At 40.2% G+C, this 19,064-nt stretch overlaps 1 protein-coding gene across 1 annotated transcript in view; it reads left to right on the plus strand.

The window, feature by feature from the left end:
- The window catches only part of LOC134539275 (uncharacterized), a 133,757-nt gene that overhangs the window by 42,553 nt on the left and 72,140 nt on the right, over positions 1-19,064 (plus strand). Inside the window, exon 4 of the mRNA XM_063381098.1 lies at positions 17,576-19,029. Within this exon, the coding sequence (XP_063237168.1) occupies positions 17,576-19,029 (1,454 nt within the window). The remainder of the gene's footprint in view (positions 1-17,575; positions 19,030-19,064) is intronic.

A 19,064-nucleotide genomic window follows, 5' to 3' on the forward strand; every position in this document is an offset into this window, starting at 1 on the left:
GTTTTAACAGCTTCAACACAGCAGGCGCTCAACTATTCGCGCAGCAATATTCTCGTGTCCACACACACTTTTCCGAGCCAAAAAAACACCAAAATGTCACGCCCGACCAGTCCACTGTCTTGTCTCCGCAGACAACACACTCTCGCTGTACGGATCTCCAACGATCTCGCGAGAACTAGCACTCACTGCACAGGGAAACTCAGTGGATACCGCTACGATCGGCTGGGATTTCAGGGTCTTGGCCATTCACTGTCCTACCATATCCTCAAGGAATAGTGGGAAAATTTGAATAATACTCATTTTAATAATTAACTCATTTTGATGTTTAAGACAACCAGGAACTCAAAATTTCAACTATGATTTTGCTGATTTTTGTTTTTGTAATTTTAAAATATAAAAAAAAATTGTTGTCTGTAAAGTCGGTTTACGGACGATAGTATAACGTGACAAAGTCATAACAAAACATTAATGAAATAATTGCATACTTTTATGAATAAAATTGAATAATTTGTATTCAATTATCACTATTTTGTATGTATACAAAGGAGTGAAATTAAATCTACAATTTAATTGATAAATTTACTTTTATTTGCACTCATTTATTCAAATATTTTTATTACTTTAACGAAGAGATTATTCTTTAAATCTTTGTTATTCTGTTAAGGATAGGACGATGATAGGAAAAGTAGGAAACGAATGGGAGTGTTTCAAGTTTAATGTGCCTCGAAAAAGTCAAATCGATGGTTGTTCAAATCAAGTGGAAGATAGATAGATGCGGTGCAAGCGTACAATGAGCGTAACAGGACAATATGCGTAACGGGACAATGAGTCATCCTTTTTCGTGCGTGCAGCCGGCGTTCATCGATTTATTAAAAAAAAAATACTAACAATAACGATCAGTTTAGCAATACCAAATTCTAATTATCTATGTTGTTGACTTGGTATTCTACAAGTTTGAGGAGAGTATGACTGGTGCGTCAGCAATAGTAGGGCGTATGTACGTGGTGGCCTGCTATTCACGGGCAACCGGCATGATCGTGTCTGGTGACGAGGTACAGTCGTGTCGGCTGCCAAGGGACCCGGGGGACGGTGTGCCCACAACGGGAAGTGACTGCGTGTTTCATGCGAAGACTGTGTTTACCCGGCCATGTTATCAACTAACACTCCCCCTCCCCCCCCCAACGGTCACAGGAGATAACGGAAACTCGTACAACTGCACTAGCATCGCTGGACAGTTCCACTGAATCGCTAGACTGACACTGCTATTTCTGAGACAGGAAGTCTTTGCCGATTTTTGATCTGACCCGTAGGTAATTAGTAGAAACCTGTTAAATTCTCGATTTCAAATCCCTAAAGGATAGACTCCATGATCCTCTATGCACTCGTGCAAAATACATCTGCTGATTGGTTACCGACTCGTAACACCTGTTTACTGGAATGATCGTGATTCGCTAATTCTCCTGTTAAAGATTTTTCATTGGCCCAGAGTCCTTCAGATAAACTGTGGGCCAATCACTGAAGCAAAATAATGTCAAAATTATTTGGACTCTATCCTATCGATAAATGAATCCGCGAATTTTACAGGTCTCTAGTAATTAGTAATTAATTAAAATAGATAACCAATAATGAGCGCGCTCGAAGAGAAAACTGTGCTTACAGGGAGAGAGAGAGAGAGAGAGAGAGAGAGAGAGAGAGAGAGAGAGAGAGAGAGAGAGAGAGAAGCGCGAGGTACTAGAGGAAGGTTCCATAAGATGGGACGCTTCCAAAGACGGGACAGTCGCAGTAACGGCCAGGATACTGACCGCTAGTGCTATCTGTCGGCAGTGTCTAGAAGCTAGTATTGAAAGGTGTCGGTGTAGCAGTCACGCCGCGTCAACGTCTTTCGGTTTCGATTTTATGTTAAGGTAGTTGTTTTCATATACACTTACTAAAATGTTTAAAGGTTGCATTTTTTGTTTGTTTTTTTGTATAGATTGTATTTATTCTAAAAAAATTGTCAATTGCCGGCAGGCGCGGATCCAAGGGGGGGCGATAGGGGCGATCGCCCCCCCCCCCTCTTCACCGAGGGAATCAAAATCGATGTAGCCAAATACATAAAGACCCGCGCAATGTATTACATGAAACCGAAATATTGATAGCTGTATGCCACATTGACGTAGAGTAACTTCACTCTGCGCATGTTTCCTTAATCCTTCATCTTTTCAGCTGTCTTGAGCTCAAGGGAAAAGCGAGACTTGGAATGTTGGAAGGGGTGGCGGGCGACAAGCTGGGCTGTCCCGTTATTGGAGTGGAGGGTGGAGTGAGAAGAGTTGCAGTGCGACCACAACCAACCCCCCTTTCACAACTATACGCCGCGCCAACAGATTACTGCCTTGCCTTCTCGGCAGTAACCTACTGTATAGTCAGTGACAGGACAGTGTTCAGTGAAAGTTGCATCATGTTCGACGAAACTACTGATTCTTCACGAGTTCCAGTTAACACTTGTTTAGATGTATGTACACAAAGATTGAGTGCACGAAGATTTTTTACAATTTTTAAATGTTCGACATTTTGTGAACAGTGAGGACAAGGACCATGATGAAGTATATGAACCAACTGTAAGTGGCAAAGATATTGGGCAAGTAGTACTTTCTGCTCTAAAGCATCACTGTCTTGACCTAAGCCATTGTGTTAGCATATCTACAGATGGGTGCAGTATCATGGTGTCAGAAATTCGTGGTGCTGTGGCTGAAGTCAGGCGAGAAGCTGTGAATGCTGTTCACTGTCCATGTCACAATCACGCTCTTAATTTGGCCATATCAAAATCTTCCAGCGTCCAAGCAGTTCAAAATACTATTGCAACAATGAAAATGATAATCTCGTTCTTCACTGCATCATCAAAATGCTCAGCTTTACTCAAGAAAGTTTTATGTCACCAACTCTCTGGACAGTGTGAAACTCGTTGGATCGAAAGACACGATCGCGTTGTGCAGTTCCGAACATCTTTTCTGAAATTAGCTCAGGCTTTAAAGTGTGTCGCATCTTGGAAAGATGCTGAAAGTGCTGCAAAAGCAAAGACTTTTTTGACTGCACTTTGTGAGAGTGAATTTATTGTCATAGTCATCTGCTTATCTGATATGCTGGGAGACACTCTTCCTTTGAGTAGACTATATCAGAAGACATCAATAGACCTTAAATTTGCCCAAGATATTCTGTCAGATACTCTTTTTGTTCTAAATACAAAACGCACACAGTGTGAAGAGCTATTGTCTCAACTTTTGAACGAAGCTGATGGTCTTGCTCAGGACTTGGTGTAGATATAACTATACCTCGACTAGTGAAAAGGCAAAAACACAGACAAAATTACCCATCAACGAACCCTGTTGAATATTTCCAAAGAGCTGTATTCATTCCCATTCTGGAGCACATTGTCGAAGATTTAAAACATCGGTTTTCTGAAGAAACGCAACAGCTTCACAGCCTGTCAGCTTTGTTACCAACTTCCTCTTCTAGTCAAGTAAATGTCAAAAAAATTTCTACAAAGTATGGCTCTCTCGGAGTGAATGGGCTAGAATATGTGGAAAGACAACTTAATGCCGAGGTTCGATCATGGGAGGCGAAGTGGACTCGTGAGAAAGAAATTAACAATACAATACCCTCCACAGCTCTCGATGTTCTCGCTTCGTGTGACGAGGAGCTGTATCCAGGCATCTACATTCTCCTGAAAATCTTAGTCACCTTACCCGTAAGTGTCGCTTCGGCAGAGAGAACATTTTCGACATTGAGAAGACTTAAGACGTGGTTGAGATCTACCACAAAGGAAGACAGACTGACCGGACTTGCATTATTGCATATCCATTATGCAGGGGTGCCCACAAGGAGGGGTTATGACGCAGACTGCGTCATTAAAATTTCAGGAGGGGGGGGGGGGGTGGTTAAAAGACGAGAAAAATATATATATTATTTACATAATTATAGCTTCTAATGTGAAAATACGTTTCTGGTGCTTTGATAATTGAAAGGGATCTTGTAAATCAAATTGGCAACCCCACACTTTCCTCAATAAAAGCAGTTTGGCATCTGTCGGTTCAGGATGGAAATATTACCTGATATGACCAAAATGATTATTATTATTAGAAAATCAGTTTTAATTAATGCAAAATGTGATAAAATATAATACTAAAAAAGTATAATATTATAAAATAATTGAGTAAATCATTGAGAAAATGGCATAAAAATTTCCGGGGGGGGGGGGGGGGTGAGTCAGTGTTTGGGGGGGTGGGCACCTCTGCATTATGGCTGCGAGATTGATAAAGAAAAACTTGTTTTGCAACTTCTACTTATGCACAATCATTATATGTAAAATACTTTTTAATTTTAGTTATTACTACAAATGCTATGCCCATTCTTTAATTATTTTATTTTATTTATTATTTTCTGATAACTTTATTATTTACCTAAACTAATTTTCTGTGAAAATTTTTACCGACTATACCAAAAGTTTATTTGACATTTTAAGCACAAAATTGCTATAAAAACACCATTTTGCATGCGAAAATCTATCATTTTTGCGTGGGGTGGACCCCCGGACTCTCCCATTTTAAATAATTTTGAAACATACATTCGCCCCCTGAAATCAAACTCTGGATCCGCCCCTGATTGCGGGATGATAGCGACACGTTCGCTTTGTATTGTACTGTGCTTGTGTTCACCTAAACCATAATGGCTGCCTGTTAGAAGAGTTTATTCTTATAGTGGCACTGTTTCCAAAGTTGGGACGCTGGTGTCCCATCTTATGAAACAATGTCCCATCTTACGAAACTGTCTCGAATGCGTAAAGTAATATTTTTGTGAAATGTTCGGAATATAGTTTGCTTTTATAAGCGCTGTGCGAGTGAAATATAAAAAACAGAGCTTATAAATTTACCATATTTTAAAATAACAATCATACCAAATGTTTCATAAGCCTAATTTATTTTCTACTTGGTCATGTAACTAATAAATACATTAAAGATCTACAGTAAGTAGCCTAAGTAGGGGAGGACGGGGCAAGTTGACGAGCGGGGCAAGATGACGAATGACTTATTTCCACGTCATGGCACTAGATAGCACCACCTAACAGACACTACTAGCGCTCCACACTGGTGGGCACTAAAGAATCGCACAGTGAAGCCGCTGCCACCATTTAGTTGTTTGTTAGATGATGTTCGTACATTTGGTCTGACGTATTGTAATTTTCAAGAACTTCGAAGTAATATCTCATGGACAAACAGGTAAGATATTTGGATATTCAATGCCACACATTATTACCTTAGACTATATACTTTTCTTAACCACTATATATTGTTAACCTTTTATTTTTTTTTCCTAGCGAAAAAATCCAATACTAATAACATTGCTGATCGGGGCAAGTTGACTGGGGCAAGATGACGACTCGTCATCTTGCCCCAAGTGCTTTATACGGTTTTTGTGGTATCCACATACAACTCTTTTATAACTTTTGTTTGATTTTCTGAGCTTTATAATCTCATAAGCAAAATGCAAGTGTCATCACAAGCTCACCCATGAAAGCGATTCTGGTTCAGAGGAGAGCTCAGAGGATAGAACAAGAACGTTTGAAGCAACAAAGATAAGAGTCTAGAGAAGCCAAAAAAGGAACTGTTACTAAGAAACTGAAGCTCGATTCTCGAGAAAAATCCAAGAAGCTCCAACTTTCGACAGGCATGACTTCAGCTCAAATATCCGAAGTGCAGTGTCCAGTGTGTGATGAGATTTATGTCAATCCTCCATCAGAAGACTGGATCGAGTGTTGCAAATGCCACACATGGTGGCACGAGGACTGCTCGAACTTTGAAGGAGGAAAATTTGTGTGCGATTATTGTTTATAAAACACCAACTCTGAATTAGTTATGTAAGTTAACTATTAATTGTAATTTTCAATAAACCAAGCCTTTAATAACATGCCTTATATGTAAAAACGCATGTAACAATGTTAAATTAGTTAGTTTACAGTAGTTTGCATTCTAAGAATAAATATGTTTAAACTTGTGTCAAAAATGTCATCTTACCCCGTAGTCAAAGTCATCTTGCCCCGGTAACGGGGCAAGATGGCACATTTGCATTATATTTTTAAAAGGGCAGAATTTTTGAGATAATATAGAAATATAGATTTTTTTCATGTAGTTACACCACGACAAAAGACTATTCTAATAGTGTCTGGAAAGAAGGAAATCGTATTTCCAAAATTAAAATTATAAAAAATGGTGAACTCTTAACATCGCCAACTTGCCCCGTCCTCCCCTATATCATTGTTCTCAGTAGGTACTAGGTTACATATTTTGCAGCTACAGGTTAAAATTATTGTTAACTGGTACATTTGTTGGAAGAGCTTTCAAAAGTGCTCACCTTACTGTGTGCTGATGAATTACGGTTTTTCAAAAATAATTTTTATCTGAATTTTAGTAGGCCTATTGAAAAAAATTCAAATTATCTGTTTTGATTTTACAAATAATTTTTTTTTCCAGTTTCAAATGCCTGGCACACATTCAAAACACGTTTATTATGAGAGGAAAACAGCGCGAGGAGGTTGGCAAGAACAAGATATGCTGTTAGCCATCGCTGCGTGTGAAACAATGTAGGTGCGGGACGCGGCAAGAAAATATAATGTTCCTAAATCAACATTAGACAGGCGGCGACGAGGAAAAAACAAAATTGCTGTTGGAAGCAAAAAACATTTGGGAAGGTTCGAAACAACATTCTGTGCCGAATTCGAAAAGGAACTTTGCTGTTATATTTTGAAACTTTAAGAAATGCTTTTTGGTTTGTCATGCAGTGACCTGAGGAAACTGGCATATGAATTAGCTGAGAAGAAAAATATTTCACATAGGTTCAACCAGAAAACCAAGATGGCTGGGAAAAAATGGCTGTATTCATTTCTCGATCGCAACCCAAACGTGTCTCTTCGGTCACCAGAGCCTACATCATTTGGACGTGCGGTTGGTTTTAACCAACCAAGGGTAATGCAGTTTTTTTGATTTGCTTGAAGAGGTGTGTAAAATCGTGGGCTTAATGCAAGTTTGATTTCCAATGCTGATGAAACCGGAATGAAAACTGTCCACAAACCATCTAAGATATTGGGAAAGAAAGGGATAAAGCAGCTTGGTGCTCTGACAAGTGCAGAAAGGGGCAAGAATGTTACTGTTATATGCGCTGTTAATGCCTGTGGTAATTTTATCCCTCTCGCTTTCATCTTTGCCAGAAAAAGGGAAAAGCTTGATTTGATGGATGGTGCTCCTGAAGGATCAATATTATTGGATCTAGTGGCAGTGGTTGGGTTACAGCAGAACTGTTTTTGGCATACATGAAGCATTTTGTTAAGTATGTTAGACCATCGAAAGAAAACCCAGTGCTTCTGATTGTGGATGGCCACACTGCTCATACAAAGAGCATTGAAGTTCTTGACTACTGTTCTGAAAATAGTGTAATTCTGCTTAGCTTACCTCCACACACCACGCACAAATTACAGCCACTGGACGTCAGCATATTTGGACCTATTTAAATTTATTATAACCAAGCTATACAGCAATGGCTGAAGGAACATCTAGGCAGAACATTTGGAGAATATCAGGTAGTTTCTGCTTTTAGCCATATGGAAAGCTGCAACAGTGGCTAATGCAAGCAGCGGATTCAGGCGAACTGGAATCTGGCCTATCAATAGGAAAATATTTCAAGAATACGAATTTGCACCTTCCTCGGTCACTGACAGAACTCTTCTAGTTCATGCAGCCTCACATGAAACCAACAATGAGCCTACATCTGGAGAAGCAACACCCACTAATACAAGCGAAATCACTGACAAATCGGCCGGAAACGAGATTTCAACACCACCAGAAATTTCATCTCCTAATCAATCTGTGATTGTAAATTCAACAGCAGCCTCCCTCACAGTTGAAGACATCAGTCCTCTTCCAGCTGCCACAAGAAAAGGAACAAGGAAATAAGTAGGAGCAACTATACTGACAGGAACGCCATACAAAGCTGAATTAAGAGAAAACAGAGAAAGACGAGCAACATCCGCCAAACCCAAAAGAACAGTAAAATGCAAGATTTTCAAAGAACAAGAAAAACGTGCTTCTGTCCCAGGTCCCAGTGCTGTCCCAGGCACCAGTGCTGCTCCAGGTACCACTGCTGAAAATCTCCCCAGAAAATAAATAAAGGTTGCGCCTTCGGAAAAAAAAGAATGGCACTGCATTGTATGTTACCTTCCATATTCAACATCAAAAGAAGATTGGCTTATGCGTTGAGTGTAGTGACTGGGCTCATGAATCATGTGGAAATGTCAATGTTAATGGACTGTTTATATGTGAACTGTGTGAAAATAATTGAAGTGTCAATGTACTGTTAAAATTTACTTCCAAACTGTATGCCCCTCGTTATGTCCCAACATAGGTACAATAGTGTCCCGTCTTATGACAACTGAAGCCTAAGATGGGACAAGTTTTGACTTTCTTTAAAGAATTTTTTTCTCTGAAAATATATTCTATGTCATGATATATTTTTTTATTATGAAAGTTATATGTCAGTATGGTATGTACAAATTTTTTTTAATGACTTCCTAATTTAAACGTGTTAATAATATATATATATTTTTTTTTTTAAACGTCCCATCTTATGGAACCTTCCCCTACTGCTCACTGTCTCTCACGGCGCGCCAAGAGTATTTGGTAGTTAAATAAATCATAACAAAAGTTTAAAATCATCTTAAGTTTTTGAATCACTGTAAAATGATCCGTAGTAAGTATCACTAATAGGTAAATATAGCCACGAAGTTGAAAAAATATAGAATCATTTAAATGAAATGTAAAAAAAAATATCCGCGCAGACCTGTAGTAATATAATATTATATAACATAAATTAAGACTTAAAAACGTAAAAAAAATATTGCAATCGTTTAATTAACATAGAAGTAATGATCTATACTCATAATGTGATTAGAACCCACGATCTAATAGTTAGGCCGACCATTACAAGTACGGGGCCAACATTTTCATAGTTAGGGACCGGAAAAATTTGCGGGTTCCATGACCTCTAGGATGAACTTTATAGTTTTAAGTACACTCAGTCAAATGCCACCCTCTCATTGGCTGCTGTCTTGTGAAGGTGTCCCAACGTAGCGGCCTGTGATTCGATACAGCTACGGTTGAGTGTTTCTCACTGGCCCAGAGTCATCCAGGTGAGTTGTGAGCCAATAGAAGAGGCAGCACCAAGGTATAACTGTTTTAATTTCAGGCTGTCGTGAAATGATTCCGCGAATTTTTCCGGTCTCTGTTAATAGTTTCCGTGGAAACTCAAATTCCGCGGTCCTGCGAACATCCGGAGACAACACACGAGTTTATTCTGCGACGCCAATGATTGGTTTCCAAGGAAACAGCATCCACCCCACCCCACCCCACCCCACCGGCGCATGGCTGAGCGGCGTATGTGATTACGTGTGACGGGCAGTTAGCTGGGGTCGTAATCCGACAGGAAACAATGTTGATAACTGTATCGCCGGAAACGTCAGAGATTTCCCCGGTCAGATCGGGCCCGCCAAGCTTTTACTCTTTAGCGAGACTGTGCTTTTGAAGCACTTTGGGATATTTTAACGGTTTTGCCTGATCACGATTAAGTTCGAGCTATCTATCATTAGTAGAGACATGCAAAATTCGCGAATTCATTTCGCAATAGGCTAGCATCAAAACAACTATACCTTCGTACCGCTTCTGCGATTGGCCCACATTTTATCCGGAGAACTGTGAGCCAATGGGAAACACTAAACCAAGAAAGTACCGAATTACGGACAGCCTAGTTGAGACGTCTCACGCGTCAGTAGCCACTGAACAGGTGTCATTTCCGCGAGTATTTAAGGGATTGTGGAGTCTATCCTAGAAGTAAATGAATCCGCGAATTTCGCAGGTCTCTAATCATTAAAGACCGGAAAAATTCGCGGATTCATTTCAGGACAGCCTGAAATACAAATAGTTATACCTTAGTGCTGCCTCTGCTATTGGCTCACAACTCACCTGGATGACTCTGGGCCAGTGAGAAACACTCCACCGTAGCTGTATCGAATCACAGGCCGCTACGTTGGGACACCTTCACAAAAGAGCAGCCAATGAGAGGGTGGCATTTGACTGAGTGTACGTAGAACTATAAAGTTCATCCTAGAGATCATGGAACCCGCGAATTTTTTCCTGTTCCTAGCTATCTATCATTCTTATTTTAACTAATGAAACTATTTAGCCACGCCTGAATGCATGATAGGTTATTTTAGGGATCGGTCCCACTTTTTATTTTATCGTGTTTGTATTGTTTATTGATTCTTTCTGATTTTTTTTTTGAAATCTCTATTGTATTTTTTTTGTCATACCTTATATTCAAAGGTCATACAGTTATTCATCAGATATTTACTGAGCATTATTTTCGAGCTGTGAAACGTCGCTCTATTTATTATAATTACAAACATTTTAAGTGATTTTCGTTGCTAAATGAAAATTTTTATCAAATATATGATGTAATGGAATAATTTAATCGAATTAATATTAAAATAAATGAAAAAAAATAAACCACCAACATAATAGGTGAGACCACGCCTTGGAAGTGGAAGATTTTGTTCACGTAAACAGATTCCTTTCAGAAAATTATTACGTTATTGAAATGTTTGCGATTAGTTTTCAACTTTAACTTGCAGTAATTTTTTAAGAGAGCTCCATTTGTAAATAAATTTTAATTCTGGAAATTAAAAAAAAAAGACTGCTCAAATAAATCAATTTAAATTCAAGGTTTCTTACAGAAATGCGGGCGCCCGGTAGAGCGACAAAAGCTATGCTTTGGGATGCAGAGTGACGGAATAGAGGGGGCTGGAAGTCGGGAACACTCGGAGGAAACCCACCGGTCACTTGCGATGTCCGCCATTTCCCCCACTCGCGGAGAAACACTTGGTATACTCTGTATAGCTAGGGTGATGCTTAAAAGACCAAAAAAAAAATTATTTTTATTTTTGCTGTAGTTCACCCTACCATTTTGTTCTACCTGGTGAGAGAAACAAAATATTTTTTTTTCAATTTTTTTTGGACAATTTTTAGGGGTTGCTACCAAGCTTTGAAGTTATAAAAAATATTGCAAAATTAAAATTTTTCAAAAAAAATTTTTTTGAAGGGAATTAATATTTTTTTATTACAACCTAGTTGTTTGTGGTTGTTCAGTATAAAAATGTTATTAAAACCTAATTTAAATGCTAAAATTATCTCTATTTGGTTTTTAATTACATAATAAAATAACTGGTAAATGGTAAAAAAACACAATTTGGCAAATAATTATTTTTATTTTCATTTCCTTACAAATAGATATCAAACATGGTGTTGTAATACTGTGATAAAGTTTCTGAAATTATATATATATATATTTAGATTCTTAACGAACAGTATAAATTTTTGTTTTAATGTAATGATGCAATAAAAATATGTACAGACACAGAGTCTTTTAAAAACTATTCAAATCAAACCTAACCAACTGCTATAGTCCACTAGGCAGACAACAATGTGGATTTTTTGTAGTCTGGATACTTCTGCCTGAATGATTTTACAAGTAATAAAATGTACTGTTTCTGGTCTTCATTAAGAGTAAGAATTTTATTATATTCTTGTATAAGGGACACTCCTCTCTCTGCAGTATCATTTACTACCTTGAATGACTTCACTATTTCTTTCATATTGACATATTCTTCGTCTTTATTCCAATCTTCAACTTTTTTTCCAATAAACTTTGAATCGATTCCGGCGATGGAAAAGAATCGTTTTGTATTACTGCTGACAAAATCCTCCAGCCCTTTCTTATTAATAGTGTCCAGGTCAACAGTGATGCGCTTTGGAGAGAATTCAGCTCCTTCTTTATTCAATGCTTCCACCATTTTTTTCTTTGTTGCATTTGCAACGTTATCATCAAAAAAAGATAGAGCAATCAGTTCTTCAGAAATGTACCATAAATGGCCACAAATTTTGTTCAATGCCTTTTTTGCTAAAACACTGTTGACTTCCTCATATTTCTTCAGCTCTTTAAGGAGCTCTAAATCGTTTCTTGGTGCCGAACATGCTGATGGAACTTGGAACCAAAACTTTATGTAAATAATGACCGAGAACATACAGATCTCAAGCAATCCTTTTTCTTCGAGCTTCGTCAATTTAAATTGTTCTCTAAATAAGAATATTTTCAGAGAATAAATTGATTTGGCCATCCATCGAGCACGGTGAAGACCTGCAGGCTTCTTAAATGATACACCTTTTTCTGGAGCTCCTCCTAGAAATATTATGCTTAGCTGCAACAGTTCCTTGTAGCCATCTCTTGGCTGATATTCACTTAGTTGTTTTTGAGAAAAGGCAATTATTTCATCTTTAAGATTCTTTATCCTGCTCATAGATTCTACATCATTTTCAATTGTTAGATATTCTTCTTTATTGAGCGATGACCAACATTTCTGGAATCTCTTGAATAACAAATTATCTGGCCCTGAAGAAGGTCCTAATTGGTTTTGTACGATGGATTCGAGCATTATTTCCATAATATGGTGCCTACATGGTAGCCAAAGCATTTCTTTATCCATTTTATGTTCAAGTAAAATACAAGCCCCTTTGCGTGATCCAGTATTAGATGCAGTTGTATCAAAACACATACTCTTCACTTTATCAATTATACCCCAGGAAACGAGAGAGTCATAAACTGCTGATGCTATTTTTTCACCCTCTCCAGATTCAAGTTTTGGTATGCAAAGGAGCTGATCCACTCCTTTCCCTGAAACTAAAACTGGAAGACGATCGACTACTGCCTGTCCTGTAATATCTTCTAACATTTTCCCATCCCAGTGCACAGTTAAAGGTACAGCAGCTGAAAACTCCTTTTTTATATATTCTGCTATGCTCTGTCTGCATTCAACTCGCTGGCGGCGTATAGAAGAAAAATTTAGATTATATTTTGCAGGATCACATCCCAGCCGATTTAAAGTGGATGTAAGGACAAGAGCTGCTTTGCGATCACTTATTTTTGCAACATCCAAGCTTGTAGTCAATTCTCTGTTAAGCAGCTTTTTTCTTCCTCTTTTCTTTAGTCCTATGTTTTGTATTTCTCCAGATTTAGATGTTGAAGGCCCCTCAAAGTCACTGTCGTAATCATGTGAGGATTCATCATCGGAAGAAATGCTAGGTATTTCTGATTTACACGTGATTGCCTTAATACTATCACATTCTTTTGCCTTAAGCACCTCCATTCGAGCCTTTTTACGCTCTTGCTCTTCTTCCTTCTTGGATAGTTTCTTGTCAATGCCACCTATTTTCCCTGGACGTCCTTTTTCACGCTGCAACACTAAAAAGTCTCTATCTTCTTGAATTTGAATCATTTCCAGTGCCTTTGCATGCGCTACATCAAATAAGTAATCTTAATTGTAATTCCATGTTTCTTCTTTTAGTCTTAATACTGCTGATCTTTTAGATTTGTTCCCTTTATTTTTCTTCAGATTCTGCCACTCTTTGAATTACTTTTCTACTTTATCAACAACATGTATTTGCTGTCTGGTAGGTATCCTAGCCTTATTCCAAACGGCTAGCAAATCTTTAGAGGTCGAATAAGCAGCTTCACGAATCTTTTGCTTTACTTGTTCTTTATAATAAAAAAATACGGACAGTACTTCCCGTTTAGATGGAAGTTTGGTATGAATGAACGTTTCAGACATCTGTCCGACCAACCATATTTCTGTCTTTTTCCTTGTAGAAATTGCAGAAGAGTTTTTACTATGTGCCATGGTAAATACTAATAGTTATAAAATTAGTAACCATAAATTATATGACTTTTCAGTTTAAATTCATAAATTTGCAGCCTACATAGATAAAAACTTTTCAAGTATATAATATTTTTTAGTTTATTGTGTAATTATTTGGTTTACTATTTGAACAATGAATACAAAAACACTTACTATGAATTCACCAACCAAAATCACTTTCAATAACCAACTTTAACCACACTCACAATCATAATTACTTTTAAAAACACTCTGGATAAGCTACATGAACAACTGCACAGATCAGACAGGCACACTGCCCAGACAGGTACTGACAGGCAACTCACACATGACCTCGGCTGTGGGTTAGTTGGAGGGGTGTAAAGGGGGGGGGGGTTGTTGGGGGGGGGGTTGTGGGGGGGGGGGTGAGGGGTGAGGTTGCTTGGAGGGGAGTCTCAGCACGACAATGTTCCCTTTAACGTGTAAAGTGGTGGTTGGTTGCTTAAGTATTTTAAAATTACTTATTTCCTTATATTAAAAGTTCATGTGCTGCAATATTGGTAATTTTATAAACTTTAAATGCTGGTAGCGACCCCTAAATTCGCTTTAAATACAGCCAAAAAAAAATTCTAGACCATTTTACATGTGGGAGAATAAAATGAGAGGGTGAACCATTAATTTTTTTAACCTTCATTTTTAAGCATCACCCTAATAGACCCCATAGTAATATGAAATTCCATCCCATGGAGTGAAAAAGTGATAATTTCATTTTATAACAGAAAAAAAATCATTGGTCATAGACATACAAATAGTGAGTTAGTGTCATTTCTCTATGTCTGACACACGATCATACACATAGTAAGGTCTGGCAAATTAATATTTCTCTCCTTGGTGAGACCATCCGCTTAGTGGAGCTCGCAGCGGCTAGCAAAATAAAGGCGCTAATCACAGTTTTGTTCTTAACTTCGTCAATAGATAGAGTTAGTTGCCTTGAATTTTAAACGCACCATCGTTTAATGCGTTTGTCATGTCTTTAATTTTCGTTTGTTTGTGCCGTATGCGTTCCTATACCATTCATCCGATTGCGATGAAATTTTGGTGATTTGTTATGCGCATGCCCATGAAAGTTACTGAGACGGTATAGATATTTTTCAATAGTTGGAGCATGAATCGTGTCAAAAAATGTGTTTATTTCATTTTATATAGCGGCACTTCGTCTGTTTTTGTTGTATAAGTGCGCACGCATGACTCAATTTATTTTAATATAAAAGAGAGACAGAGATAGAGTGATATTAATATATATATATATATATATATATATATATATATATAGAGTGAGATAGGGATGGAGAGATAAGTTGAGATAGAGCGAGGTATAGAGAATGAAATGGGTTAGATAAAGAGATATACCTATAGATGTATAGAGGTATATAGAGACATATATATAAGAGATAGTGGGGAGTATATATGTAGATATAATGAGATAAATAGAGATAGATACATAGATGTATATAGATGTAGATAGAGATAAATATATATAGAGATATGGATAGATTATTTTTATATGTGGAACTACTTCAAACATATTACAAAACAAAACTGAATGAGGCATTGCAATGCAGGCCAAACATTAGCTAGATAATGGAATCTTTTCAATATTAGTAATCTCTTATTTTTCATCCTTTTTCTATATTGTTTTATAAAGTCTAAATTACATACAGACCAAGTAAATAACTATAAACTGGCAGAACAACGTCTGTCGGGATCTGAAAGTGATATAAATTAATTTTCACACTTGACATTCAAATTAAGAAGACAATTACTAACTACACCCTGTGTTCAGCCCGGGCAACGCCGGGTATTGCAGCTAGTAAACTAATAATACGAAGCTCAACAACAAATGTAATGTTGAATACTAAGAACATAACGCCGAGAGTGTTAAACCGATCATTCAAATGGACACTTTTCAACAAAAAACATAATCTTTCTTACACACACACTCTTGGCGAATAAAACTTAAATTGATGATTAAAAAAAAATTCTGCGTAGCCCGATAGTGCGTGGTTCTGGTCAGTATCCTCTTCGCTGGAGAAATCTTCATCTCAAATGCCTTCCTGCACCTACGGAATTGTTTTCAGGATTTTGTAAAATTTAATTTTTGTCGTTACGGTTATCTCGTAAATGGTAAATCTTTGGTTAGGTCAGTAGCAAAAAAAAAAAAAAAAAAAAAAAACTTTGTCGCAAAGACATATGCAATCTCGGAAAAAAAAAGTGTCAAGTTAGTACCACGATGTGTCACGGACGAGCGGCGAGTCTCGCCGTGTTCGGGGGCAGTCCTTGTGCGCGGGAACCAAACATAACTTAAAAACACACAACTTAGAAAGTCATAACTTAGAACTATCACAACTTATAACTGTCAGATTTTAGAAACACGTATCTTAGAAACACGCAACGCAGAATCACGTGACTTAGAAACGTTGTAACATAGAAAGATATAACTTAGTACAGGCATAACTTAGAAGATTATATCTGGTGTGTTCCTAAGTTGTGTGTTACAAATTCGTGTGCTTATAAGTTGTGTACTTCTAAGTCGTGTGTTTCTAAGTTGCGTGTTTCTAAGTTGTGTGTATCAAAGTCGTGTGTTTCAAAGTCGTGTGTTTCTAAGTTGTGTGTTTCTAAATTGTGTGTTTCTAAGCTGTGTGTTTCTAAGTTGTGTGTATCTAAGTTGTGTGTTTCTATAGTGTGTATTTCTAAGTCGTGTGGTGTGTTTCTAAGTCGTGTGTTTCTAAGTTGTATATTTCTAACTTATGTGTTTCAAAGTTGTATATTTCTAAGTTGTGTGTTTCAAAGTCATGTGTTTCTAAGTTGTGTGTATCAAAGTCGTGTGTATCAAAGTCGTGTGTTTCAAAGTCGAGTGTTTCTAAGTTGTATATTTCTAAGTTATGTGTTTCAACATTGTATATATCTAAGTTGTGTGTTTCAAAGTCGCGTGTTTCGAAGTTGTGTGTTTCTAAGTTTTGAGTTTCTAAATTGTGTGTTTCTAAGCTGTGTGTTTCTAAGCTGTGTGTTTCTAAGTCGTGTGTTTCTAAGTTGTGTGTTTCTAAGTCGTGTTTTTCAAAGTTGGGTGTTTCAAAGTCGTGTGTTTCTAAGTTTTGTGTTTCTAAGTCGTGTGTTTCAAAGTCGTGTCTTTCTAAGTTTTGTGTTTCTACATTTTGTATTTCTTAGTTGTGTGTTTCTAAGTTGTGTGTTTGAAAGTCATGTGTTTCTAAGTTGTGTGTTTCTAAGCCGTGTGTTTCTTAGTTTTGTGTTTCTAAGTTTTGTGTTTCTAAATTGTGTGTTTCTAAGCTGTGTGTTTAAAAGTCGTGTGTTTCAAAGTCGTGTGATTCAAGGTTGGGTGTTTCAAAGTAGTGTGTTTCTAATTTTTGTGTTTCTAAGTTGTGTGTTTCAAAGTCGTGTGTTTCTAAGTTTTGTGTTTCTAAGTTTTGTATTTCTTAGTTTTGTATTTCTTAGTTGTGTGTTTCTAAATCGTGTGTTTCAAAGTCGTGTGTTTCTAAGCTTTGTGTTTCTAAGTTATGTGTTTCTAAATCGCGTGTTTCTAAGTTTTGTGTTTCTAAGTTGTGTGTTTCAAAGTCGTGTGTTTCAAAGTTGTGTGTTCCAAAGTCATGTGTTTCTAAGTTTTGTGTTTCTAAGTTTTGTGTTTTTTATGTTTTGTGTTTCTAAATTGTGTGTTACTAAGTTTTGTGTTTCTAAGTAGTGTGCTTCTAAGTGGGTACAGCGCCCCCCTGTGCGCAGGAGGCGAGGCCATGTCGCCGTGGCTCGTCCTGCTGGCGGTGTCCTGCGCCGCGGCCCTGGAGTACCCCGACCACTGCCGGCCCGCCGCGGACCTGCAGCCGCTGCACTTCCTCAGGAGCAGGACCACTGGGCGGGGCGGCCCGGACGGCCTGCAGGAGGTGAGTCTGCAGCCGCTGCACTTCCTCAGGAGCAGGACCACTGGGCGGGGCGGCCCGGGCGGCCTGCAGGAGGTGAGTCTGCAGCCGCTGCACTTCCTCAGGAGCAGGACCACTGGGCGGGGCGGCCCGGGCAGCCTGCAGGAGGTGAGTCTGCAGCCGCTGCACTTCCTCAGGAGCAGGACCACTGGGCGGGGCGGCCCGGGCGGCCTGCAGGAGGTGAGTCTGCAGCCGCTGCACTTCCTCAGGAGCAGGACCACTGGGCGGGGCGGCCCGGGCGGCCTGCAGGAGGTGAGTCTGCAGCCGCTGCACTTCCTCAGGAGCAGGACCACTGGGCGGGGCGGCCCGGGCGGCCTGCAGGAGGTGAGTCTGCAGCCGCTGCACTTCCTCAGGAGCAGGACCACTGGGCGGGGCGGCCCGGGCAGCCTGCATGAGGTGAGTCTGCAGCCGCTGCACTTCCTCAGGAGCAGGACCACTGGGCGGGGCGGCCCGGGCGGCCTGCAGGAGGTGAGTCTGCAGCCGCTGCACTTCCTCAGGAGCAGGACCACTGGGCGGGGCGGCCCGGACGGCCTGCAGGAGGTGAGTCTGCAGCCGCTGCACTTCCTCAGGAGCAGGACCACTGGGCGGGGCGGCCCGGGAGGCCTGCAGGAGGTGAGTCTGCAGCCGCTGCACTTCCTCAGGAGCAGGACCACTGGGCGGGGCGGCCCGGGCAGCCTGCAGGAGGTGAGTCTGCAGCCGCTGCACTTCCTCAGGAGCAGGACCACTGGGCGGGGCGGCCCGGGCGGCCTGCAGGAGGTGAGTCTGCAGCCGCTGCACTTCCTCAGGAGCAGGACCACTGGGCGGGGCGGCCCGGGCGGCCTGCAGGAGGTGAGTCTGCAGCCGCTGCACTTCCTCAGGAGCAGGACCACTGGGCGGGGCGGCCCGGACGGCCTGCAGGAGGTGAGTCTGCAGCCGCTGCACTTCCTCAGGAGCAGGACCACTGGGCGGGGCGGCCCGGGCGGCCTGCAGGAGGTGAGTCTGCAGCCGCTGCACTTCCTCAGGAGCAGGACCACTGGGCGGGGCGGCCCGGGCAGCCTGCAGGAGGTGAGTCTGCAGCCGCTGCACTTCCTCAGGAGCAGGACCACTGGGCGGGGCGGCCCGGGCGGCCTGCAGGAGGTGAGTCTGCAGCCGCTGCACTTCCTCAGGAGCAGGACCACTGGGCGGGGCGGCCCGGGCGGCCTGCAGGAGGTGAGTCTGCAGCCGCTGCACTTCCTCAGGAGCAGGACCACTGGGCGGGGCGGCCCGGACGGCCTGCAGGAGGTGAGTCTGCAGCCGCTGCACTTCCTCAGGAGCAG

This window comes from Bacillus rossius, chromosome 15, assembly GCF_032445375.1.
Source record: "Bacillus rossius redtenbacheri isolate Brsri chromosome 15, Brsri_v3, whole genome shotgun sequence".
NCBI classification, from domain to species: domain Eukaryota; kingdom Metazoa; phylum Arthropoda; class Insecta; order Phasmatodea; family Bacillidae; genus Bacillus; species Bacillus rossius.